The 27,062-nt window shown below is 49.8% G+C and overlaps 1 protein-coding gene across 1 annotated transcript in view; it reads left to right on the top strand.

Moving 5' to 3' along the window:
- Window positions 1-878: 878 nt before the first annotated feature.
- Window positions 879-27,062, top strand: part of LOC149436190 (uncharacterized) — a gene marked incomplete at its 3' end in the record, with an annotated part of 64,967 nt that continues 38,783 nt past the window's right edge. The window contains exons 1-3 of the mRNA XM_089661904.1: window positions 879-1,355; window positions 1,466-1,706; window positions 23,848-24,104. Coding sequence (XP_089518030.1) covers window positions 879-1,355; window positions 1,466-1,706; window positions 23,848-24,104 — 975 coding nt within the window. The remainder of the gene's footprint in view (window positions 1,356-1,465; window positions 1,707-23,847; window positions 24,105-27,062) is intronic.

Here is a 27,062-nt window from a genome sequence, read left to right as displayed (position 1 = left end):
CAGCAACAACATATCCCCTGGAACAATAGATCGACCACAAGTAAGTGCACCCTTCGCCCAGCAAAAATAGTTCCCCAGTAACAAAACTCTCCCTCCCACGGCAACAATAGATCCCTTGCAACAATATACCCCCTTCCCCCATCAATGATAGATCCCCAGCAATGAAATATCCCCTGCTCCAGCAACAATAAACTCCCCCACAGCAACAATAGATCCACAGCAAAAAAAAAAATACCTCCTTTTTCCAGCAACAAAAGACCCCACAGCAACAATAGATGTTATGCTACAAAATATCCAGCAACAATAGACCCATCAAAGCAACAATAGACCCCACCAGTATCAAAAGATCCTCAGGCAGCCATCAAAAAACAGACCTCCCCCAAAGAAAAGTAGATCACTCTAGCAACATAAGACCCCCAACAACATAGGATCCACACCCCCATTGACAATAGACCCTCCAGCCCACCCCAGTACCCCTTGACGTTATATACATTCAGTGTTGGAGGTGCCGGACCCGCTGACTAAGCCCTGCACAACGTACATTATACATGGTGTCCTTCAGGTGTTTGACTTTCACTTGTATAATCTGTCCGCTAGAAAAGTCATCATAGGACAAAACTCGTACAACGTCTGAAAAAGTGGACTTCATCCATGAGGGAGATAAATATTTCTGTCCCAAGTGGAGGAGGTTCTCCAAGCCAGTCCGCAGGAGGGCCCCATATTTCCTCTGACCATTACCCTGTACAAGATTCATATTCCTCCTTTCCATCCCCTCCAGGAGGGAAGCTGTATTGGCTTTTCTCAGAGAATTAATCCCAGCCTCGCTCTCAGCGTTCATCACGTTGTTGTCCATCATTAGAGAATGATCTGCTCTCTCCATGGGATCAGAGGCTGAACTGAGCTCTCTTCCATGCTCAGACCGGGAGAAGCAGACCAAGTCCTCGGTCTCCTCCATGCTCAGACTGGGAGAAGCAGACCAAGTTCCCGGTCTCCATGCTCAGACCGGGAGAAGCAGAATAAGTTCCTGGTCTCTTCCATGCTCAGACCAGGAGAAGCAGACCAAGTCCCCGGTCTCCTCCATGCTCAGCCCGGGAGGAGCAGACCAACACCCTGGTCTCCTCCATGCTCAGACTGGGAGAAGCAGACCAAGTTCCCGGTCTCCTCCATGCTCAGACCGGGAGAAGCAGACCAAGTCCCCATTCTCCTCCATGCTCAGACTGGGAGAAGCAGACCAACTCCCTGGTCTCCTTCATGCTCAGATTGGGAGAAGCAGACCAGCTCCCTGGTCTCCTCCATGCTCAGACTGGGAGAAGCAGACCAAGTCCCCGGTCTCCTCCATAGGCCATAATCAGTGGGTAGAAGGCTATCCCCTAGTCCCCTGAAAAAGCCCCTGCCCCGGATGGGTCTATCACAACTAAGTTTGGATGTGCTTCATAACGTCTTCTTCTGTTGTACTTTGTTCCAGGTATACGGTGTTGTCAAACCTTGGTCTACCAAGCACATCAGTCACACTCGCTTTCGTCATCGCATTTACTTGAAGTATGGACATCACATAGAACAGGACACCCTTCACCACGCAGATTTTCATCAAGATTTTTGGTGTTTTTTCAGTCCCACATTTTTTATCCGGGAATATGGCGCGGACAGGTCCTTGCTACAGCTAACATGTGACAAAGGAGGAGATAGTCCTACATGCCCGAACTATGGTGAGCATAATCAGTAATCAGGAAACCTACTGCTGTGTGTAGAGCAACATTACATGTTTAGAAGGAACAATGTGATAGAAACTAAATGTAAGAAGAGACATCCATTTCACAGCATTTAGGCCTCATTCATACAAACGTATCTATCCTTACACCCAAGTGAAGGGCAGCCTGGGATCAGGGCCGGATTTAGCCTGTCCGATGTGGGGGGTGCAGTAAAAAATGTCAGTGGGGCAGAGGATGGGAGGTCAGCAGGGCAGAGCACAGGAGTCACTGCTGGAGGGGCAGAGGACAGAGGTCACTGCTGGCAGGACAGAGGACAGGAGTCACTGCTGGCAGGGCAGAGGATAGAGGTCACAGCTGGCAGGGCAGAGGACAGAGGTCACTTCTGGCAGGGCAGAGGACAGGGGTCACTACTGGCAGGGCAGAGGACAGGGGTCACTGCTGGCAGGGCAGAACACAGGGGTCACTGCTGGCTGGGCAGAGGACAGGGGTCACTGCTGGCTGGGCAGAGGACAGGGGTCACTGCTGGCTGGGCAGAGGACAGAGGTCACTGCTGGCTGGGCAGAAGACAGGGGTCACTGCTGGCTGGGCAGAGGACAGGGGTCACTGCTGGCAGGGCAGAAGACAGGTCACTGCTGGCAGGGCAGAAGAAAGGGGTCACTGTTGGCAGGGCAGAGGACAAGGGTCACTGCTAGCAGGGCATAAGACAGGGTCACTGCGGGCAGGGCATAGGACAGGGGTCACTGCTGATTGGGCAGAGGACAGGGGACACTGCTGGCAGGGCAGAGGACAGGGGTCACTGCTGGCAGGGCAGAGGACAGGGGTCGCTGCTGTCATCCTTGCACAGCCTGGGCACAGGCAGTAGAGCTCCTCCTCCCCTGAGATTAGTATAGTCAGGCTAGGGTGGTAAAGTATCAGAGTAGGGTGGTATTGTGTCAATTTAGAGCAGCATAGTGGCATATTAGGGTAGTATAGTGATAGTATTGTGGCAGAATATGGTTGGCTTGGGGGGGGGGCAGGGCACAATTAAAATCTGGAGGGGCATTGCCCACCCCAGAACCTCCCTAGATCCGGCCATGCATGGGATGCACAAGTGTTCCATGCAACCACATACAGGCAGTCCCATTCATGTCTATTGGGATGCAGTGGCTGCATAAACACAGCCATTGGCCCCAATTTTCCAGGCTTTTTTAGATGTTTTTTTGGCAAAGTCTAATTTGGCTTTTCTATTCTTCAGGCTATGAATGGTTTGCACCTTGTGGTGAACTCTCTGTATTTGCTCTTGTGAAGTCTTCTCTTGATTGTAGACTTTGACAATGATACGTCCACCTCCTGGAGAGTGTCCTTCACTTGTCTGGATGTTGTGAATAGGTTTTTCTTTGCAAAGAGAGGATCCTGCGATCATCCACAACTGTTGTCTGGATGGGGAGCCTGACGTGGAGAGGAAGCGTCCTCTTACTACTTTTGCTCGGAGCCCCTGATAGTGAGGACAGAGGATGCCGACCCAGGAGTGGCACGAGTGTCGGGTGGGTCTGGAGAAGATGGTAGGCAGGTGAGGACCCAGAAGATCCGGATGCAGACCAGGTGCGGATGCAGGAATGTGGGTGCAGCAGCAGGCAGGTATGGCAGCAACCAGGATACACACCAGGTGTGGATGCAGGAGCGTAGGTGCGGCAGCAGGCAGGTATGTCGGCAACCAGGATGCAGACCAGGTGTGGATGCAGGAGTGCAGGTGTGGTAGTGGATAGTTATGGCGGTAACCAGGGTGCAGGCCAGGTGCGGGTACAGGAATGTAGGTGCAGCAGCAGGTAGGTATCAGGGTCAGGATCAATCAGGCAGATCAGGTACAAGGTAGCAGACAAGCGGATAGTCAGGGATAAGCCCGGGGTCGGTGCAGGCGGAGTTCTTTCTTAGTCAGGGTCAGATCAGATACAGGCAACAGAATCAGGTTATGGAGTACAGGACGTTATAGACCAGACGGAATAAGCTAAACTCTGTTGGTGATTTAAATAGCCTGCCTTGCGGTGACGTGTACGCTAGTGCGCATGCACGCACCTGCACACTCCCTCAAATGCACTGCTGCGGCTGACAGGGATCCGGCACCAGCTCACAGCTGAATGACAGCGAGGGAGCAATCGCTGACACTTCCGTGGACCTCCATGCCTTTTTATGTTGCTGAGCTCACCAGTGTGTTCTTCTTTCCTCAGAATGTACCAAACTGTTGATTTGGCCGCTCCAAATGTTGCTGCGATCTCTCTGGTGGATTGTTTTAGTTTTTGAAGCCTTACAATGGCCTGTTTCACCTGCATGGACAGCTCCTTTGAATGCATGATGGAGGTTCACAGCAATAGATTCCAAATGATAAATACCGCACTTAAGGTGGGAAAACACGATTAGAAAATCGACCAATCGGTCATCAGACGACCAAGAGGCTTTCGTTCGTTAGTCAAAATCGTGGCCCACATTAACCAATCTAATAAAAAGTTTGTCTGGCAATACATAGTGTTGACGTCTTCCATACAAGTGGAAGTGATGCAGTGTGTGTGTGGCCTTGTAGCCACGCCCTTCCTGCCAGAACGAGCGATATACACAACAATAAAGAGCAATGAGAATAATATAATTTATTACATGACCTATATACATAAATAGTGATACATAAAATATAATTTGCATCATTCTGGTTTCATTATCTCATTGGGCCAATCTACTTTTAACATTTGGATTTTTCGTTCGTGTTTATGAAGATTCCTTAGACATAACATCGGAGTCATCTTCTGTTTCCACTCATACGTGATAGCGCTTGATAGATTTTTATTTTTTTATGTTTCAATATTTTTATTGAAGGTTTTAGAGACATAACAGGGTAAGGGTATACGGTTCATCAATAAAGTATTGTAATACAGTGTGACATTGAATATTTTACCCCACCCGATGGCTGGGGGTGGTAATGGTCTGTGAAAAGGTATCATCAGGTATTCTTGAGAGTATGTTGAACCTTGGTGAGGTGCTAGGGATGTTGAGGGGATATTAAACAGGGGGGAAAGGGGGAGGGGAGGGGGGTAGCTATAACTGGGTGAAAGAGGAGGTACCAGTCTAGGTTTGGTAGATAGTTTTGTGTGTGATTAGGTTATCAAGATTGAAAGTTATCAGTTTGAGCTTTGTAGCCATCGAGCCCATTGGGGTTTGAATTTGTGTTGAGAGAAATTGTTGAATGCAGATCTCTTTTCCATTTCACATTGGGAATTAAGATCTGTCACCAGTGATGTGAGGGAGGGAGCGTTGGTGGTGTTCTATAATCTGGTGATGTTTACTTTGGCTGCGAGGAGTATGTGGGTAATAATAGTACGAGAGTTAATAGGACATTTTTCAATTCCAATGTGTAGGAGTGCCAGGGAGGGATTTGGGGTTATCAAGATTTCAGATATTTCAGAGATTAATTGGAAGACACTATTCCAGAAGGATCTAATTGATTTGCAAGACCATAGGATGTGTACTGTTGAGCCTACTTCACCGCATTGTCGCCAGCAGGAAGAGGAGTGTTTTGGGGAGTAAATAGAGAGTTTGATAGGGGTTAGGTACCATTGGTGAAGGATTTTTAAGTACGATTCCCAATGAGAGCTGCATCGAGTGGATTTATGGGTAATACTAAAGGCTTTTTCCCCACGAATGTGTTTTAATTTGTTCCGAGAGGATCTTTTCCCAATTGGTTGAAGTTGATTGTAAGGTAAATTGTAGGTTTGTAAGGTACGTGTAGAAAGTGGAGATACCTTTACCTTGGTATTGTGGTTTGGTGAAAAATTGATAGGCAGTGATTGGGATCTTTGTGGAGTGAGGTATAATTGTTGTTTGTAGGCAGTGGACGATTCTTAGATAGGTAAAGTACTCAGTGGTAGGAAGATTGTATTTGGTTTGGAGGTTTTGGAAAGAATATAGAGTTTGGTTTGTATAGAGGTCAGCTATGTTATTTATCCCTACTTTTATCCATTGGGATAATTCTAAAGAAAAAAAAGGGAAAGGGAGGGGCTCCGGGGGGACCACAGCAGAATCCATCCTCATATCGATAGAAGGGACTGGTCGAATCTCGAGGGCTGAGCTATATCCAGCCAGGGACGCCATATCTGCAGAAATTTTGTATGGGTATCCAACAATATGGCCGTCAGTTTTTCATTGACCATTATGAAGTTTATCCGATTTTTGACAGCCTCAAAGCTAAGGACAGGAGTCTTCCAAGCCTTCGCAATCGCCAATTTAGTTGCCATAAATAAATGTGATGCCAGCTGCCGTTCAGAGCGGAGAAGGCCCTCAAGTGGTTTAAATAGAAGCGCTTCATATGGATTATGCTTAATGTCTGTATGAAGAATAGTGCGGAGGAGGGCATATACCCTAATCCACAACCTGCTTACCTTAGGACAAGTCCACCAGATGTGTGCCATGGTACCTAATTGTTGACATCCCCAAAAACAAACCAGGGAATAGGTAGGAATAAAACTAGCTAGACGGGCAGGCGTATAATACCTTCGGTATAGAATTTTGTAGGCATTCTCAAGAATAATGACATTCCTGGAACACTTAGATAATATTTGGGTCATGAGCTGCCAGTCTTGTTGATCCAGGGTTCCCCCTAATTCCGACTGCCAACGCAGATGGTAGGAACGAACCGGAGGGGTTCTAGAAGACATAATGGAAGAATAAATCAGGGAGATCAGACCTGGAGCATGAGGTCTATGTCTACACTGGCTTTCAAAAGGGGATAAACGGTAAGGTCCTGGATGCGTATGTATTAGAGTATGAATAAAGTGACGAAGTTGAAGATAACCAAAATGTTCTCGGAGGGGAATGTTATAAGAAGAATGCAAAGTGTCAAAGGTAATTATTCTAGTGGGGGATAGGAGTGAATGAACATCATAAAAACCATGTGTCTGCCACCAGACAAACTGTCTAGGGTTATCCTTACCCGGAGGGAATAATGGGTTATGCAATAGACGTATCAGAGGCAAATGAGGAGAGATAAGGGCAGCGGAATATTTTACAGGATCCCAGAGACGAAGCGAAAGTGTCAGCGTTGGGCTAAGGTTAGATGGACGCTGAGAATTAGGGAGCCAGGGCAAGGAGGAGAGCAGTATCGGGTGAGTGTCCATCATATCTACTACAGCCCACAGGGGGAAATGGTGAGAAGCATGAATATGAGCTAAAGGGGCAATGTTAGCCGCCACATAGTAGGACTGAAGATTAGAAACAGATAACCCGCCCGCATTCCGCCGCGCAAATAAAATATGCTTGCTAATTCTAGGTCAAGAGGAGCCCCAAATAAAGGACAAAAGTTTTCGCTGATGTATACGCAATATATGCGAAGGTACTGAAACTGGCAGAACACGAAATAGGTATAGTAATTTAGGAAGATAGGTCATACGGATTGCATTAATTCTGCCGAACCATGATAGCGGGAAATGAGACCAAGAGGACAAGAGCTCAGTCAACTCATGAAAAACAGTGGGAAAGTTAGCCTGATACAGTCCATCATATGTCGGGGTGAGCTTAATTCCTAGATATGGTAAGGCCGAAAGCCATTGGAAGGGGAACGTTTGCTTCAAAGTAGTCAAAAGTGGTGGTGGGAGGGTAACTGACATAGCTCTTGATTTAGCTGGATTGACATGTAAACCTGAGAGGGTGGCAAAGGAATCGAGAACTGCTAGCAAATTAGGCAAAGTGACCCCCGGATTCGAGATTGACAATAATATGTCATCCGCAAACAACGATAATTTATGTTGGGAGCCTGCCACATCAATTCCCTTAATATCAGGATGTATACGGATTGCTTCAGCCAACGGTTCCAGGGCTAAGATAAAAAGTAAAGGGGAAAGCGGGCAGCCCTGTCTAGTACCTCTAGCAACCGAGAACATAGAAGACTCAAATCCGTAGTATCTAAGCTTCGCTTGAGGGGATGTATATAGCGAAGAGATCCATCGTAAGAAGGAAGGGCCGAAGCCAAAACGATGGAGGACCGACAGGAGATACGGCCAGGATAAAGTGTCAAAAGCCTTGTTGATATCTAAGGATAAGAGCATCATATCGATTTTACGAGTATGGGCCAAATGTTGCAATTATAAAATACGTCTGATAGCCTGCCTATGGGGAACAAATCCCACCTGATCCTTTTTATTCAGACGAGAAAGAAAGGAATTCAATCGAGTAGCCAAAATCTTAGTAATAATCTTCATATCGATATTGATAAGAGAGATAGGCCTATAATTAGCCCAGGAAGAGTGATCTCGATCCGGTTTAGGAATCATAACTAGAGATGAGCGAATCGAACTTGGCGAAGTAGAATTCGTTTCGAATATTAGGAAAAATTCGATTCACGCCGAATCCGAAAATTAGCAGACTTCGGATGCGCGAATCAAAATTTTTCCAAAAATGGCGGCGACATGTGTGGCGACGGAGCGGGAATCTCTGGGAAGGCGCGCAGACAAGGCGCGCTGACCCATAATGCATTCATTCATGACATGTGATCGCATTAGCCAATCAGCAGCCAGCCAGCCAGCACTGTGTAATGATGGAGCTATAAATTGCGGCCATCTTACAATTCTCCATTTGCCTCCGGTCATTCAAGAGAGACAGACCTCTCTGTATTAGGGACAGAGTTAGGACCACAGATACTTTAGGGACACAGAATCGTTACTCAGGGACACAGAACTGTTACTCAGGGACAGACACAGAATTGTTACTCAGGGACACAGAATTGTTACTCAGGGACACAGAACTGTTACTCAGGGACACAGAACTGTTACTCAGGGACACAGAATTGTTACTCAGGGACAGACACAGAATTGTTACTGAGGGACACAGAATTGTTACTGAGGGACACAGAATTGTTACTCAGGGACACAGAACTGTTACTCAGGGACACAGAACTGTTACTCAGGGACACAGAATTGTTACTCAGGGACACAGAACTGTTACTCAGGAACACAGAATTGTTACTCAGGGAAAGACACAGAATTGTTACTGAGGGACACAGAATTGTTACTGAGGGACACAGAATTGTTACTGAGGGACACAGAATTGTTACTCAGGGACACAGAACTGTTACTCAGGGACACAGAACTGTTACTCAGGGACACAGAATTGTTACTCAGGGACACAGAACTGTTACTCAGGGACACAGAACTGTTACTCAGGGACACAGAATTGTTACTCAGGGAAAGACACAGAATTGTTACTGAGGGACACAGAATTGTTACTGAGGGACACAGAATTGTTACTCAGAGACAGACACAGAATTGTTACTGAGGGACACAGAACTGTTACTCAGGGACACAGAACTGTTACTCAGGGACACAGAACTGTTACTCAGGGACACAGAACTGTTACTCAGGGACAGACACAGAATTGTTAATGAGGGACACAGAATTGTTACTGAGGGACACAGAATTGTTACTGAGGGACACAGAATTGTTACTGAGGGACAGACACAGAATTGTTACTGAGGGACAGACACAGAATTGTTACTGAGGGACACAGAATTGTTACTGAGGGACACAGAATTGTTACTGAGGGACACAGAATTGTTACTCAGGGACACAGAATTATTACTCAGGGACACAGAACTGTTACTCAGGGACACAGAATTGTTACTCAGGGACACAGAACTGTTACTCAGGGACACAGAATTGTTACTCAGGGACAGACACAGAATTGTTACTGAGGGACACAGAATTGTTACTGAGGGACACAGAATTGTTACTCAGGGACACAGAATTGTTACTCAGGGACACAGAACTGTTACTCAGGGACACAGAATTGTTACTCAGGACAGACACTGAATTGTTACTGAGGGACACAGAATTGTTACTGAGGGACACAGAATTGTTACTGAGGGACACAGAATTGTTACTCAGGGACAGACACAGAATTGTTACTGAGGGACACAGAATTGTTACTGAGGGACACAGAATTGTTACTCAGGGACACAGAATTGTTACTCAGGAACACAGAATTGTTACTCAGGAACACAGAACTGTTACTCAGGGACACAGAATTGTTACTCAGGGACACAGAACTGTTACTCAGGGACACAGAATTGTTACTCAGGGACAGACACAGAATTGTTACTGAGGGACACAGAATTGTTACTGAGGGACACAGAATTGTTACTCAGGGACACAGAATTGTTACTCAGGGACACAGAACTGTTACTCAGGGACACAGAACTGTTACTCAGGGACACAGAATTGTTACTCAGGGACACAGAACTGTTACTCAGGGACACAGAATTGTTACTCAGGGACAGACGCAGAATTGTTACTCAGGGACACAGAATTGTTACTGAGGGACACAGAATTGTTACTCAGGGACACAGAATTGTTACTGAGGGACACAGAATTGTTACTCAGGGACACAAAATTGTTACTCAGGGACACAGAACTGTTACTCAGGGACACAGAATCGTTACTCAGGGACACAGAATCGTTGAATTAAAGAATATGTCAGACAACACGCAGAGGAGTGGCAGAGGAGGCAATGTTTCAGGAGCGAGCAGACGTGGCAGCAGAGGAAGGGGTCGAGGCAGCACTAGTCGCAGCCAGAGGCCAGTGCTCCCGGTGTCATCCAGCGGTCGTGTCTCCACCGACAACCCTGCCGTCATCGATTGGTTGGCTCGGTCGTCTTCCTCTTCCCAGGTCACCTCTGACACCTACAGCCAACGTTCGGTGGGTACGCCAGACACAACCATTAGTTGGCATGGCCCGGGAGCAAGCCCACTGAAATCACGTGTCCTCTACCTGCCCCTGTCCTTTGGTGTTCCCTCACCAAGCGAAGTATCGCATGCTGTGGGCTCAGCCCCACTGTACAGTGAGGAAGAGCTAACAGAGGGCGGTCAGGAACGGGGGGAGACATCCGCCTCTTCAGCAGCCAGGCGAAGAAGTACTGGCGAGGAGAGTGGCTCGGTAGCTGGTCTAGAGACAGGTCTGTCTCCTGACCCACACGCAGCCGAGGGGGCTAGTAGTGAGGCGGAGACCCTAATTGATGATGATGAGGCTGATCGCACTTGGCAGCCTCGTCGTCATCAGGCTATTGCTTCCGCATCATCAGGAGAAGAGGGTGCCAGCTTGGGAGCAAAACAGTCGGTGGGTTGCCCAGGAGGCAGCAGGGTCGCAGCAGTGTCAGTGGAGGCAAACGGCCACGGAGTAGAGCACCAGCTCCACTGCTGGTGGGTTCCATTTTGTCAAAGGGTGCTGGCAGATTACGGGCCTCCCATTGCTGCTGCCAGGCCCGTAACCTGCCATGGGCCCCTGTACCGCCTCCTCATGCTGCTGCCAGGTCCAGAGTGTGTCATGGGTCCCAGTACGGCCTCCCATTGCTGCTGTCTCCATCGCCACACTCTGCCATGTGCCACTTTCAGGTCTCCTCACACTGCTGGTGGGTTCCATTTTGTCATAGGGTGCTGGCAGATTACGGGACTCCCATTGCTGCTGCCAGGCCCGTAATCTGCCATGGGCCCCCGTACCGACTCCTCATGCTGTGACGTTGCAACAAGGTGGAATTCAACCCTACATATGTTAGACCGCCTTTACGAACAGCGAAAGGCCATCACCGATTTCCTGATGTTACAAGCGGATAAAGGTACTCCCCTGTGTAACGTCGATGTCAGCCATTGGCAGCTCATGCGTGACACCTGCAGCTAGCTCAGGCCCTTTGAGGAGGCCACGCTATTCGTGAGTCGGCAGGACTATGGGATGAACGACGTCATTCCTCTGTTGCACGTCCTGGAACAAATACTGTTAACAATGGCTGGTTAGGGTGCGGTAGACGTGGCGCACAGATCTCAACGCCACATGACCCCTGTGGGGGCAGGACAGGAAGAAGAGGAGGAGGTAGAGGAGGACATTGGTGCTCAGGAATTATTGAGTGAAATGGGTGGTTTTTCCACTCAGCGGACAAGAGTGGAGGAGCAGGAGCATCTGGTAGAGGAGGAGGAGGAGACAGAGGACCCAGACGCACCGTGGCAGTATGCTGTGGAGATGGAGGCAGGGAGTCCCTCGCATTCCTTGGCACAAATGGCCCATAGCATGCTCGTTTGCTTGCGTAGCAACAGCCGAATAATAACCATCAGACAGAGGGATGACTTTTGGCTGTCCACCTTGTTGGACCCTCGCTACCGTTCAAAAATGGTGGCCTTTTTCACACCTGCTGAGAGGGAGGCCAAAATAACGTACTATAAAAACCACCTATGTAGTCAGTTGGTCTCTGCCTTTCTGCGCCAACGTCCATCCTCAGACACTGTGGGCCCTGTGCGCTCGCGTTCCGCTGCCATGGCAGCAGGGGAGGGGTGGGGTGGTAGGAGCAGTGGCAGCTCCACCAGCAGCGGCTGCCTCAGTCTGCAGTCGATGATGAGTAGCTTTCTTCACCAGCGCAGTGAGGAAACTACTAACCAGCCGCAGCAGCAGCAGCATCAGGTGGACCTGGAGCAGGACCTCAAACAACAGACTTGGGCCTACTTGGACAGCACCCTGCCAACCGAGGTAGACAATACCCTTGACTACTGGGCAACGAAACTTGATCTTTGGCCCCAACTAGCTGAATTTTCCCTTGAAAGGCTGTCATGCCCGGCCAGTAGCGTGGCATCGGAGCGCGTGTTTAGTGCGGCAGGAGGTATTGTAACTCCGCGGAGGACACGACTGTCCACCCAAAGTGTGGAGAGACTCACGTTTGTGAAAATGAATCAGGCGTGGATTAGTCTGGATTTAAAACCACCAGTTCCTGACACAACTGACTAAATCCGCCATGAATCATGCCCCAAACATGTGCCACTTTCAGGTCTCCTCACACTGCTGGTGGGTTCCATTTTGTCATAGGGTGCTGGCAGATTACTGGCCTCCCATTGCTGCTGCCAGGCCCGTAATCTGCCATGGGCCCCTGTACCGCCTCCTCATGCTGCTGCCAGGTCCACAGTGTGTCATGGGTCCCTGTACGGCCTCCCATTGCTGCTGTCTCCATCGCCACACTCTGTCATGTGCCACTTTCAGGTCTCCTCACACTGCTGGTGGGTTCCATTTTGTCATAGGGTGCCGGCAGATTACGGGCCTCCCATTGCTGCTGCCAGGCCCGTAATCTGCCATGGGCCCCTGTACTGCCTCCTCATGCTGCTGCCAGGTCCACAGTGTGTCATGGGCCCCTGTACGGCCTCCCATTGCTGCTGTCTCCATCGCCACACTCTGCCATGTGCCACTTTCAGGTCTCCTCACACTGCTGCTGGGTTCCATTTTGTCATAGGGTGCTGGCAGATTACGGGCCTCCCATTTCTGCTGCCAGGCCCGTAATCTGCCATGGGCCCCCGTACCGCCTCCTCATGCTGCTGCCAGGCCCGTAATCTGTCATGGGCCCCTGTACCACCTCCTCATGCTGCTGCCAGGTCCAGAGTGTGTCATGGGTCCCTGTACCGCCTCCTCATGCTGCTGCCAGGTCCAGAGTGTGTCATGGGTCCCTGTACCGCCTCCCATTGCTGCTGTCTCCATCGCCAGACTCTGCCATGTGCCACTTTCAGGTCTCCTCACACTGCTGGTGGGTTCCATTTTGTCATAGGGTGCTGGCAGATTACGGGCCTCCCATTGCTGCTGCCAGGCCCGTAATCTGCCATGGGCCCCTGTACCGCCTCCTCATGCTGCTGCCAGGTCCAGAGTGTGTCATGGGTCCCTGTACCGCCTCCTCATGCTGCTGCCAGGTCCAGAGTGTGTCATGGGTCCCTGTACCGCCTCCCATTGCTGCTGTCTCCATCGCCACACTCTGCCATGTGCCACTTTCAGGTCTCCTCACACTGCTGGTGGGTTCCATTTTGTCATAGGGTGCTGGCAGATTACGGGCCTCCCATTGCTGCTGCCAGGCCCGTAATCTGCCATGGGCCCCCGTACCGACTCCTCATGCTGCTGCCAGGCCCGTAATCTGTCATGGGCCCCTGTACCGCCTCCTCATGCTGCTGCCAGGTCCAGAGTGTGTCATGGGTCCCTGTACGGCCTCCCATTGCTGCTGTCTCCATCGCCACACTCTGCCATGTGCCACTTTCAGGTCTCCTCACACTGCTGGTGGGTTCCATTTTGTCATAGGGTGCTGTATGGCCTCCCATTGCTGCTGCCAGGCCCCTAATCTGCCATGGGCCCCCGTACCGCCTCCTCATGCTGCTGCCAGGCCCGTAATCTGTCATGGGCCCCTGTACCGCCTCCTCATGCTGCTGCCAGGCCCGTAATCTGTCATGGGCCCCTGTACCGCCTCCTCATGCTGCTGCCAGGTCCAGAGTGTGTCATGGTTCCCTGTACGGCCTCCCATTGCTGCTGCCAGGCCCGTAATCTGTCATGGGCCCCCGTACCGCCTCCTCATGCTGCTGCCAGGCCCGTAATCTGTCATGGGCCCCTGTACCGCCTCCTCATGATGCTGCCAGGTCCAGAGTGTGTCATAGGTCCCTGTACAGCCTCCCATTGCTGCTGTCTCCATCGCCACACTCTGCCATGTGCCACTTTCAGGTCTCCTCACACTGCTGGTGGATTCCATTTTGTCATAGGGTGCTGTATGGCCTCCCATTGCTGCTGCCAGGCCCCTAATCTGCCATGGGCCCCCGTACCACCTCCTCATGCTGCTGCCAGGCCCGTAATCTGTCATGGGCCCCCGTACCGACTCCTCATGCTGCTGCCAGGCCCGTAATCTGTCATGGGCCCCTGTACCGCCTCCTCATGCTGCTGCCAGGTCCAGAGTGTGTCATGGGTCCCTGTACAGCCTCCCATTGCTACTGCCAGGCCCGTAATCTGCCATGGGCCCCCGTACCGACTCCTCATGCTGCTGCCAGGCCCGTAATCTGCCATGGGCCCCCGTACCGACTCCTCATGCTGCTGCCAGGTCCAGAGTGTGTCATGGGTCCCTGTACGGCCTCCCATTGCTGCTGCCAGGTCCGTAATCTGCCATGGGCCCCCGTACCGACTCCTCATGCAGCTGCCAGGTCCAGAGTGTGTCATGGGTCCCTGTACGGCCTCCCATTGCTGCTGCCAGGCCCATAATCTGTCATGGGCCCCCGTACCGCCTCCTCATGCTGCTGCCAGGTCCAGAGTGTGTCATGGGTCCCTGTACGGCCTCCCATTGCTGCTGCCAGGCCCGTAATCTGCCATGGGCCCCCTTACCGACTCCTCATGCTGCTGCCAGGTCCAGAGTGTGTCATGGGTCCCTGTACGGCCTCCCATTTCTGCTGCCAGGCCCGTAATCTGCCATGGGCTCCCGTACCGACTCCTCATGCTGCTGCCAGGCCCGTAATCTGTCATGGGCCCCTGTACCGCCTCCTCATGCTGCTGCCAGGTCCAGAGTGTGTCATGGGTCCCTGTACGGCCTCCCATTGATGCTGCCAGGCCCCTAATCTGCCATGGGCCCCCGTACCGCCTCCTCATGCTGCTGCCAGGCCCGTAATCTGTCATGGGCCCCTGTACCGCCTCCTCATGCTGCTGCCAGGTCCAGAGTGTGTCATGGGTCCCTGTACGGCCTCCCATTGCTGCTGCCAGGAGGCAGCAGGGTCGCAGAAGTGTCAGTGGAGGCAAACGGCCACGGAGTAGAGCACCAGCTCCACTGCAGCCTACCACCACGGCCAGTAGTGGTGCCGGTGTGCACGGAGGAAGTAGCAGTCAGCCAGTGAGGAGTAGCGGGGGCAAAGTTTCCTACTCGGCGGTGTGGCAATTTTTCGTCAAGCCGCCCGAGGAAGTAAACGTAGCCGTATGTCGACTATGTGGCCAGAAAGTCAAGCGTGGCCAGCGGGCCCATGTTGGGACTACAGCGTTGCGTCAGCATATGCAGCGTCGCCATTCGGTGGCCTGGGAAAACCGTGATAAAGATACGGCGGTTCTGCCTGCCCCAGCCCAGGGTTCCATTTTGTCATAGGGTGCTGGCAGATTACGGGCCTCCCATTGCTGCTACCAGGCCCGTAAACTGCCATGGGCCCCCGTACCGACTCCTCATGCTGCTGCCAGGCCCGTAATCTGTCATGGGCCCCTGTACCGCCTCCTCATGCTGCTGCCAGGTCCAGAGTGTCTCATGGGTCCCTGTACGGCCTCCCATTGCTTCTGTCTCCATCGCCACACTCTGCCATGTGCCACTTTCAGGTCTCCTCACACTGCTGGTGGGTTCCATTTTGTCATAGGGTGCTGGCAGATTACGGGCCTCCCATTGCTGCTGCCAGGCCCGTAATCTGCCATGGGCCCCTGTACCGCCTCCTCATGCTGCTGCCAGGTCCAGAGTGTGTCATGGGTCCCTGTACGGCCTCCCATTGCTGCTGTCTCCATCGCCACACTCTGCCATGTGCCACTTTCAGGTCTCCTCACACTGCTGGTGGGTTCCATTTTGTCATAGGGTGCTGGCAGATTACGGGCCTCCCATTGCTGCTGCCAGGCCCGTAATCTGCCATGGGCCCCTGTACCGCCTCCTCATGCTGCTGCCAGGTCCACAGTGTGTCATGGGTCCCTGTACGGCCTCCCATTGCTGCTGTCTCCATCGCCACACTCTGCCATATGCCACTTTCAGGTCTCCTCACACTGCTGGTGGGTTCCATTTTGTCATAGGGTGCTGTATGGCCTCCCATTGCTGCTGCCTCCTCTGCCACACTGTGGCTCCACACTCTGGTTTTGGCCCCGTGACTGCCCAAATGAGTGAAGTGTGCGGTGATTCTAAGATCGACGGCACTCATCTGCATGTCATACTGACTGACAGTATTATTTCTCTTCCCCAGCAGACTCCAAGGGCATTTAAATTAAAGGTACAGTGTTCTGCACTAATATAAAGGCTCTCTGAAGCCTAGAAACACCCTTTTATAAGTTAAATTCGCAGCGAATATATTCGACTCTAATCAAATTTTTTCCACGAATTCGCCGAATCAGTCAAATCAAATTTTTGAATAATTCGCTCATCTCTAATCATAACCACATTAGCAGTTAAAGAGTCCGGGGAAAAATTCGAACCTCCCTTCACCGCATTAAACATAGCGGCAAGGTGGGGAGCGAGCACATCTGCCAATTTCTTATAATATAGTGCCGTGTATCCATCAGGACCTGGGCGTTTGCCTGTTTTCAGTTCTGCTATACATTGCAAAACCTCAGATACTTGAATATTTCGATCCATCAGATCCTTATGGGCCGACGTTAAAGTAGGTAATGACAAGCTAGATAAAAAGTCAGAAACAGACTGAGGGTCAGCCCGGGTGGGATCAGAGTAAAGTTTAGCTAGTCTGTGCCGGAACTCCTCCAAAACCATTACTGGGTTGCTCGTAAGGATATTGTGACGAGTACGTAAAGATATCGGTTTGGGGTGTTGCGCAAAAGAACGCAATCTACGGGCCATCATAGAGTCTGATTTGTTAGCTTTGCTATACCACTTCTGGCGAGTCCAACGTAAGGAGCGCTCAGCCTCATCTGTTAAACACAAATCCAATTCTAAGCGAGCCTGATCCAATAGTCTACGATTTGACGGGGAAGGTGACTGTTTAAACTGGGCTGACGCGGAAGTTAACTTCGATTCTAACTGACATTGCTTAAGCTGTCTTTCCTTCTTTCGCCTTGAAGCTATATGGATAATATGTCCCCTAAGAACTGCCTTGTATGCTTCCCATAATGTTACTGAAGAAGAGACAGAACCTGAGTTTAATTGAAAATATTCCTGAGACTTACGATGCAACTCCGTCTGAATCTCCTTCAGCGAAAGCAAGGAATCATTCATTATCCATGAAGAAAAGGTCGGCCTGCATAGGAGAGATTGACAGACTACCAAAATAGGCTCATGGTCTGACCATGGGACCGTTAGGATAGAGATAGAACGAACCAGAGGGAGATGTTTACGTGAAACGAAGGCATGATCAATTCTAGAATGAGTATGGTGAGGGTGTGAATAATAAGTGTAGTCTTTCCCCTGAGGATGAAATTCACGCCATAAATCTACCAGATCAAGGGTAGTTAACGTCCGTACAAAGGACTTTGCTGAAGTGGAAGGGTCAGAGCGTTCTGTCGGATATTTATCTAGTGCAGGGTTTAATACTAAATTTGAATCCCCCGCCATCAGAAGCGTACCCCTTTGATGTGTGGCCAGGAGAGAACCTAAATGTGACAGAAAAGGTCCAGGGTTGACATTAGGAGCGTAATAAGACAACATGGTAACATCTATTCCATGGATCGTGCCCTGGAGCAGAAGGTCAAACAAGAGATCCCTGTGCTCAAATCCATACAGCTAGTGCATGCATTTATCCATCAGGTGCCAAAGGGGTGTAACCACATTAACTCTAGAAATTCTGAAGGACCCTCTGCACACTGGTATATCCCCTATGTTAGCATTGTGTCCACAGTAGCACTTGCGTAGGCAGGGCAGAGTAGGACTGGCCATAGATGGATTACTTTGACGCAGTTGGCCAGCTTAAACATGTATTGCAATATGTGTGAACCAAATATCCCTATTTGTTGCATAGTTTGCTTGAAAGGGTATATACCAGTGTGCAGAGGGTCCTTCAGAATTTCTGGAGCAGAAGGTATCTGCCATTGGGATCAGCAATACGCTTCACACAGACAAATGGAGTTTTACTATGGAAGGCAACCAATACACCTCTCTGTTTAGTAGGACCAGTAGCTTGAAATATCTGAGGGTAACGTGCATCAAAATATTTTGGGGCAGAAGTAGTGGAGAATTGGGTTTCTTGCAAACAAGCAATGTCAACTTTGCGAGCCCGGAGAAACTTAAATATCTTTACCCGTTTCTGTGGAGAGTTCATCCCCTGGACATTCAGCGATAACCAGTGCAACGACATGGAAATCTAAAAGGAAGGAAGATAAAATCCACCACGATCCCCGGGAGCCCTGGAAACAAAGATTTGCAAAAACACAAAACATACATGACAAAAGGAGAAAGAAACTAAGAAGAAAGGAGAGGACAAGAAGACCTCTAATATACAAGCAAGATATCTGTAAATCATAGAGATTGATTCAAACAATATAGTAATCACCTGTGGGTAAAACACCCACATAAAGGCTAGGTAGTGGGCGGGACAGAAGACCAGACCGCTAGCCAGCTCGGAGGGGGACACGACCATCCACTGGAACAACTCGGCATTGATATAAAATATATAAACATTATACATACAACTAAGGCTAATACACCTGTGAATAGGCAATCCAAAACTCGCAGGACAATAAAGATCTCAACCAATCAATGCAGAGAAAAGTAACATCCACTCTTGATTGGAAGAGATATGACACACGGAAATATGAAATCCCTGAACAAATCTAAATTCAAGTCCAGAAAGTGGCGGCGAAGAAAAAAACCACATGGGACTAAGCTACATACTGGCGGCCAGCTTCTAAACATCAGGTCGCAGAGATTTCCTGAAAGCGCTGGGCCTGTAGGCATCCAAGAGCCTGTGAACCGCTTTGACTAGGAGGAGATTTACGCAAAGACTGGGAATTTTGATGACGCGTAGGTAGTAAAGTCTCCTCATTCTGGGATTGTGGCAACTCCAAGTTGAGCTCCCGAAAGTGACGCCGGAGATCCGCTGGCGTAGAGGCTTGAAATTGACGACCTTGAAAGGAAAATGAAAGCTTGAAAGGGAAGCCCAATCTGTACTTGATATCAGCTGACTGAAGAATCCGAAGACAAGGTCTCAGGGTGCGACGTTTGGCAATCGTGACTGGGGACAGATCCGCGAACAGATGGACAGAATGACCTTGAAACTCCAAAGCCGAACGATTCCGAGCTGCCTGCAGTAGACGTTCCTTAGTGCGATAGAAGTGAAATTTAATAATAATGTCTCTGGGAGGACCCTCCGTGGGCTTAGGTGCTAGAGCTCTATGGATACAATCAAACTCCAGACGTTCCAGAGGAATCTCAGGGGCCAGCTCTTGGAAAAGGGCAGTTGCAGTGTCCTGCAAATCGGTGATTGCCTCCGGGACTCCACGGATGCGGAGATTATCCCTGCGAGCTCTATTCTCAGCATCCTCCAACTTATCTTTCAGAGTATCCAGCTCAGCATGTAGATCCTCCACTTCTTGTTCATGACCCTCCAGGACTGTAGTTGCCAGATCCATGCGTTGTTCCAATTGGTGGGCGCGGAGACCCAGCTCTTTTAGGCCTCTCGCCAGATCAGAAGATAATTTACGTGAGGCAACAGTAATCTCCTCTCGCACTATAGCACAAAATTTGTGTAGTAAGGCTTCGGGATGATGTTCAAGAGGATCAACCATCCCCAACGGAAATTGCCGCTGACTATCGCCATCAGACTCAGGGTCCCCTGGAAGTTGGGTGTTATCATTAGGCTCAGGCGGGCTAGGTATCAACTTGGCAATGTGGCCCTGTAAAGGGGATTGCTGTTTGGCCCGGTGTTTAAGTTTAGTGCGGGGAGTGCGGTGCATTTCCGAAAGCGATCCACAGATTTCCAAGTCACCCCCAGACTATTGAAGTGTAATGTTAGGGTGTAGAAGCCCAACGGCTGAGAAGAATGTTGCGGTGGCACGGCCCAAGGAGGTCACTCTGACATTTTCCCCCTTGGTTCGTGTACGTGTCCCCCACCGGGGAGGTATTCACAGAAGGTTCAACATAATGTTACAGTCAGTAAAATATAGATGATTATGATATATAGGCCAGGTATGCAGACTGTGTAGAGATTGCCAGAAGATATCCCAGACACCCCTGATTTATCCACTGGGGAAGGGGACTATGCAGGAGGATGCCTTCTCCCAGCCAGCACCGTTCTTGTAGCAGGTCAGACCTCCAGTATCCTGCTGGGATCTTGTAGGGACACAGTATAGTCCACCAGGCCACCAGGAGGACCCTAGGAGCCCACCCAACCTGCCCCAATAGCTGACCTGACTCCAGGGGACTCCAGGGGTTGGCAGGCAAGGCGATAGAGCGGCGGTCCGGCCGCGACGGCGATCCGCTCCAGCCGCGTATCTAGGAAACACCGCGGCTTCACACGCCGCGGTAGGCCTCAATCCGCCCCGCGCCCCAGATGCTCAGGGAAGGGGCAGAGCGACTCGACACCCCTCCTCAGATGTCAGATGGAGTCTGGGCAGCCGGGGATCCGCTGTGGGCAGCCTCCGTATCCCGGATGGCAACGGATGGAGGATCAGGGTGCCGGAGCTTCAGAAAGAAGCGTCTGCTCCCCCAATGAAAAATATTTCAAACAACATAGAATACTTTGCAGAGAGCTGGCTGCAGTTAGACTGTACTGGGAGGCAACTCTCACTGCACTCTGTGAGGTCACAAATAGAGTCCTCATCTTCTATGTTGGACTCCGGAGCCTCGGTGATTGTCAATTAACAGTGTTAGCAGCATCCCTTTCACCCGAGCTGGGGGCCGAGCCCTCGGGAGGGTTCAGGGAGCCAACAGGACTGGCAGCCTCCTGGAGCGAGGCCTCAGTGCTATCCTCAGGTGTTGTGATGGGGTTTTCTTCTTCAAGATCTGCAGGGACCCTAGTTTAAGTGGAGGCAGGAACCATTCGAAAGGAACTTCTTGTACTGGTGGGACAGCTGAGTAGTCATTGTCCTCTCTGTCTACAGCAGGATTGGTGGGGATTTCCCCACTCAGCATGCAGAGTCTCAACAGGTTGCGTTTGAGCCACCTTTTGATAGATTCAGACCCTTCTGAGACAACAAATACTGGACTACTGGGGTCAGTGGGAAAGGCTGCTTCTCCACCCAGTAGGGGTTGCACTCACACTGGGGCTCCAGTTTGCCACCTCTTTCACATTTTGGATTCTTTACTAACACCCTGTCCACAGTCTTCGCCCATGTTGGTGACATCATTCGTGGTGACCTTGCTCCAGGGTCCATAAAATTCCCAGCAGGGTGCAGTTGAATAATTCACAGACCCCATTGCTCTGAGGGTGGTATGGAACTTCCGGATACCACTCAAACGTTATAGCTCAGACATGATTTGTGACTCAATGTTTGGGGCTTGGTCTTAAAGCATGTGTTTGGGGCAGTCATATGGTTGAATTATGTGGTCCAAAAACAGTTTAGCCTTGGTCAGGGCTGTCTCCTCCCTGGTGGGAATTACCACAGTGAACCTAGTGAAATGATCATCAAAGACTAGGGCGTAACCGAACCCAGAGGGGGGAGCTGGAAACTGTTAAGAAGTCCATTGATAACAGCTCAAAGGGTTCAGAGGTAGTAATAGTCATGGGAGCAGTCTTCTCAGGAAGAACCTTATTCATGGAGCAGGTTGCATACTCCCAGCCAGCTTTCTGCACTTACTTAGCTAGTCTTGGGAAATAAAGTGCCTCCTGACAAGGACCTCGCTTTCATCAGTCCCAAAGTATCTGAGGCCTGTAGTACTTAACAGACTTGGAGAATTTGTGACTAGGGGACCACAATTTGTAGTATGTCCTATAGCTTGGTGGAAATGTATGCCTGTCGGTAGGGTACATTGTCCCAGGACTGTAGTCGATCCCATTACCTCAAGATCACTCTCACTGTGTCGGAAAGTCTTTGGCATTCTCTGGAGGACAATTTGTGCTGACGTGACAGGACCTGCTGTGTCTGCATCAGGTCGGGGTCTTTCTGCTGGATCAGTACCCATTCCTCAAGGGTGTGAATTTCAGTGGGTTCCACCTGGGGAGCTGCTTGCTAAACCCTGAGGGGACAGGAGAAGGTGGCCATGGGCAGTAAAGAGACAACCTCCACATCCTCCCCTGGGCACTCCACTAGATAGCAGGAGAGGGCATCTGAGCGCCCATTACCTTCCCCAGTTTTTAATGTATCTTGTAGTTAAAACAGTCCAGTTGGACGACCCATCTCTATTCAAGTGCCCCCAGCTTGGTTGTGTTTATGTAGGCAAGGAGATTATTGTCTGTGAAGACCTCTACCTCTGCCCCTGTGAGGTACTCCGTTAACCTTTCCAAGCTCCTGTCCATATACACTTGGAAGGGTCTTGAGTAATTGACATAGGCAGACAGGGGTGCGGACGTCAGGTTTTTTTTCAGAGTTTCAGAGGCTTGTTGTTGTGGCTGGATTGAGGGTGAAGGACCCCATTTTTTTGTGCGGCCTGCCCACCCAACAGCTGTGGAGATTTGTGCAAACGTAGAGATGAACTACTAATAATACTCTACTGATCCCAAGAAGGAGCATAGCTCAGTAATAGTCTTTGAGGGTTGCCAGTCTTGTGCTGCCTGGATTTTGGCCTTGTTTGGGAAACCACCCCTGCGTCCACAACGTGCCCTAGGTATTGGATTTTCTGATGCATCAGGCGGCACTTGCTCAGCTTAAGCTTCAACCAGTATTGGGTATGATGGGTAAACACCCAGTCCAGATGTTATTTGAATGATTTGGAGAAAAATATGATGTCATCAATGTAGACTAAAACAGTCTCAAAATTGTAATTCTCTAAATATCTCTCCATCAGATGCTGGAATGTACTGTGAGCATTAATGGAAGATCATAGTTGATGGTTAACATTGTCCATTTGGAAAATTGCTAGACAGACTGTTACCTAAGTGGCATGGGAATACAGGCATCATTGTTCGGGACCACCACTAATGCAAAAAACAAGTGAATGGTACGGATGGAAGGGCCTTTTTAACAACTTCAATACAGAAACCTAGAATATACACATCCTTTAAATTCCAGACTTGGAGATGCCTTAAAGCTTGGTGTTATGGAACAGTATGATTTACAGGGACCTCCTTAGGGACAGAGTACTTTGGAAGAGTATATTTGGCTGTGGAACTAAATCTGTTTTACAATTTGCTTGGCTGACAAACAGGAGCATTACTATTTGGTTCATTTCAGTCAAAAATGTGTTTTTTATAACACAGCCTACTTTAACAGACAGAAGCGGTAGTCCATAAACATTTATTTGTTTCTTTATATATCTTAAAAAGGGCATTTTTTTTCTTTTCAACTCATTATAGACAGAAGAACTCAATGTCAAGGGGAAGTATCTTCCTAAATAATTTGACCCGTACAGCCCTTGAGCATTTTGACTGCAGAGCCAACAGGCCTAAACGCAGACACACACCATAGAACGATGCTTTTCTAATGAATTAGAGCTATGGTCATCAGATACGGTTGGGTAAAAACAGTTTCCACCATGGATTGCAGCACCTTACCATGACAGGCTTCTTATAATATGAAATGTGTTCTATTTAAAGGCAAACAAAAAGAGGACACAATGGAGATGGAAAGAAGAAAAATTCAAGAGGAAGAGAAGAGGAGGCAGCAGCAGATTGAGCGAGAGAGGAGGATTCAGGAGGAGATTGAGAAGGAAAGTAAAGCTCTAGAAGAAAAACATGCCGAGTTCAACAAGAAGCTGGAGATGAGAAGAAACACGGGGTTACAAAGACAGAAGGAATCTCAAATCCTTCATTACATAGTAGAAGATGATGCCCTTCTCATCCAAAACACTGAGGTAACAATATACATGTACAGCATATATTATATACATTATACTCCATTCCCTGTATAATTCTGATATACTTTAAAACCCCTGGTGCCTCCATAACATACATATGAGTGTAGCGTAATGACACCATTCTGCAGAGATATTACAGAGCACGATGTGCAAGCTCCTGACACCTGAGTATATGGAGTATTGAGGGATTCCCTGAAACCTTTCTATGGATAACAACAGCTTAAAGCAGGGCTCCCCACACTATTGAAACAATGGGACCAGTTTTGTCAGACTGTTTGGAGGTCAGTAGGAACAAAAAATGGCCTGACATCAGTGGGAGTAATACATTTTGCAGGCATGAGAGGTCAGTGGGAATAATAATAGTCTATGATCGCCTAAGCTCCCACCTTACAGACAATAACCTCCTTGACCCACTACAGTCCGGCTTCCGTCCCCTACACTCCACTGAAACTGCCCTCCTCAAAATCACTAACGACCTACTAAACGCCAAAGCCAAGGGCGACTACACTGTCCTCCTTCTCCTGGACCTCTCTGCGGCCTTCGACACAGTCGACCACCCCCTCCTCCTTAATAAACTACTCTCCCTTGGCATCAGAGATACTGCTCTCTCTTGGTTCTCATCCTACCTATCCCGACGCTCCTTCAGTGTCACCTACAATGGTGCCACCTCCCCCTCCCTCCCCCTCTCTGTTGGGGTCCCCCAAGGCTCTGTCCTTGGACCCCTTCTCTTCTCCATCTACACCTCCTCCCTGGGCAAACTCATACACTCTCACGGCTTCAACTATCACCTCTACGCTGACAACACCCAAATCTACCTCCCCACCCCTCTCCTCACCCCCACTATCTCCGCCCGCATCACTCACCTCCTAAATGACATCTCAGACTGGATGTCGCTACATTTCCTCAAGCTCAACCTCTCCAAAACCGAGCTCCTCGTCTTTCCCCCTGCCAACACCCCCCCCCCCCATCCTATCCATCATCACCAACAACTCCACTATCACTCCCGCCCCGCAAGCCAAAGTCCTTGGCGTCATTCTTGACTCAAACCTCTCCTTCCAACCGCATGTCAAATCACTCACAAACACATGCAGGCTCCATCTTCGCAACATTGCCAAGATACGTACCTTCCTCACCCTTGACACCACTAAACTTCTAGTACACTCCCTCATCATCTCACGCCTTGACTACTGTAATTCTCTTCTCACCGGCCTACCCAAGTGCAGGCTCTCCCCGCTCCAGACCATCCTGAACTCAGCGGCTAGACCTCACCTCACCACCCGCTCCACCTCTGCCACCCCCCTCTGCCTCTCCCTCCACTGGCTCCCGATTGCCCAACACATCAAATTTAAACTCCTAACCCTGACCTACAAAGCCATTCACAACACTGCCCCTGACTACCTCACCAACCTGATCCCCAAGTACCGCCCTACCCGTACCCTTTGCTCCTCACAGGACCTCCTTCTATCCTGCTCCCTGGTCTCCTCCTCCCATGCACGACTGCAGGACTTCTCCAGGTCCTCCCCCATCCTCTGGAACTCACTGCCCCAATCCATCAGACTGTCGCCTTCCCTCCTCACATTCAGGTGCTCCCTCAAAACCCATCTCTTCAGGGAAGCCTACCCCACCCTCACCTAACGGCCATTCTCCCTCTCTCCTCCCACCCCTCATTCCCCTCAGCCACTTCCTACTGTACCTTTACCCCCTCCCACCTAGATTGTAAGCTCGAAAGAGTAGGGCCCTCTTACCCCTCGTACGTTGTTTTTTGTTGTTGTACTGTGCCATGTATTGTCCCCCCTATTGTACAGCGCTGAGCAAACCCTTTGGCGCTATATAAACTCGTAATAATAATAATAATAATAATAATAAATGCCCCACAGTCAGTGACAGTCATAAATACCCTGGTGTCAGCAGAAATAATAAATGCCTCGGTGTTAAAGGTCAGTAGTGTAGCGCTACCCTCTTGAGGGCCACTGGGTGTGTTTGGGTCCATCTAAGCTCTGTATGGACAAGCAACACATATTTTCCACAGTTGCACACTTGGAGTCAGTAATACAGTTCTTGAGCTGGTTTTAGTTGTTTTTTTATTAAGGGGTTAACAACATGGATGGGGTCTAGGGGTATATCGGATGCCCAAGGAACTGCAAACTTGAGGACAACTTCTTAGCTATACTACTGTACAAAAAATGTGGATCAGGAAAAATATAGCACTGTCTCTATCAAGGAGCACTGAAGTCCCCTTGATGTACATCCTCAAACCCCAGATGAATCCTTCCTCTTCACTCATCTGCACTGAGGGTATCACTAGGCAAGGGATTCCAAGAGCTGACAGTTAAGTAGTCCCAGATGAGAACTAGTTGTGTCTCACATCTGACCGCCCTCTCACTTTATCTGGCCCAGGGGGTGTAGGAGTACTTACACTGTCCTGTCAGCATGGTGGTCTGGTAGCTGCTTTCAGACCTTTCGCTAGGCTGGCTCCTTACCTGCTGCACAGGATGTCCTCCCTGAGAGACCTAGGGCAGTGGAAATCCTTCCCAGCATCCTGCCTGTAGGTAAGCTTACCTCATTTGGGCCCCCTCCCAGGCTCCACATGCCAGCCTTCTCTCAGTCTATCTTCCATCTGACTCCCCTCAGGCTCGGACACATTTAAGGGTTGTCTTCGGTCACCATGCTCAGCCTCCTACCTGAGGATTGCATATTCTTAGCCCCCAAGTGCAGAACCTTACATTTATCAACATTAACCAGTTCCCAACTGTGCTAAAGCCGAAGGATGGCTACAGCGCGTTTGTGGAATCCTGGGATGATGTCCATGGTTGTCATTCCAAAACCCGCCCCCTGCACGCTCCCACAGCTGATCAGGGGGTATGGTAAATGGCCAATCATGGCTGGGTAAATACAGTTGCCGGTTATCGGCTGCATTTTCCTCACACTGACACATGAGGAAAGTACTGCCGAGAA

Source organism: Staurois parvus, unplaced genomic scaffold, assembly GCF_062004578.1.
Source record: "Staurois parvus isolate SC_StPar_1 unplaced genomic scaffold, SC_StPar_1.0 ptg001402l, whole genome shotgun sequence".
NCBI lineage: Eukaryota > Metazoa > Chordata > Amphibia > Anura > Ranidae > Staurois > Staurois parvus.
Note: the sequence above shows the minus strand (reverse complement) of the source record. Positions and strands in the feature narration are given on the sequence as shown.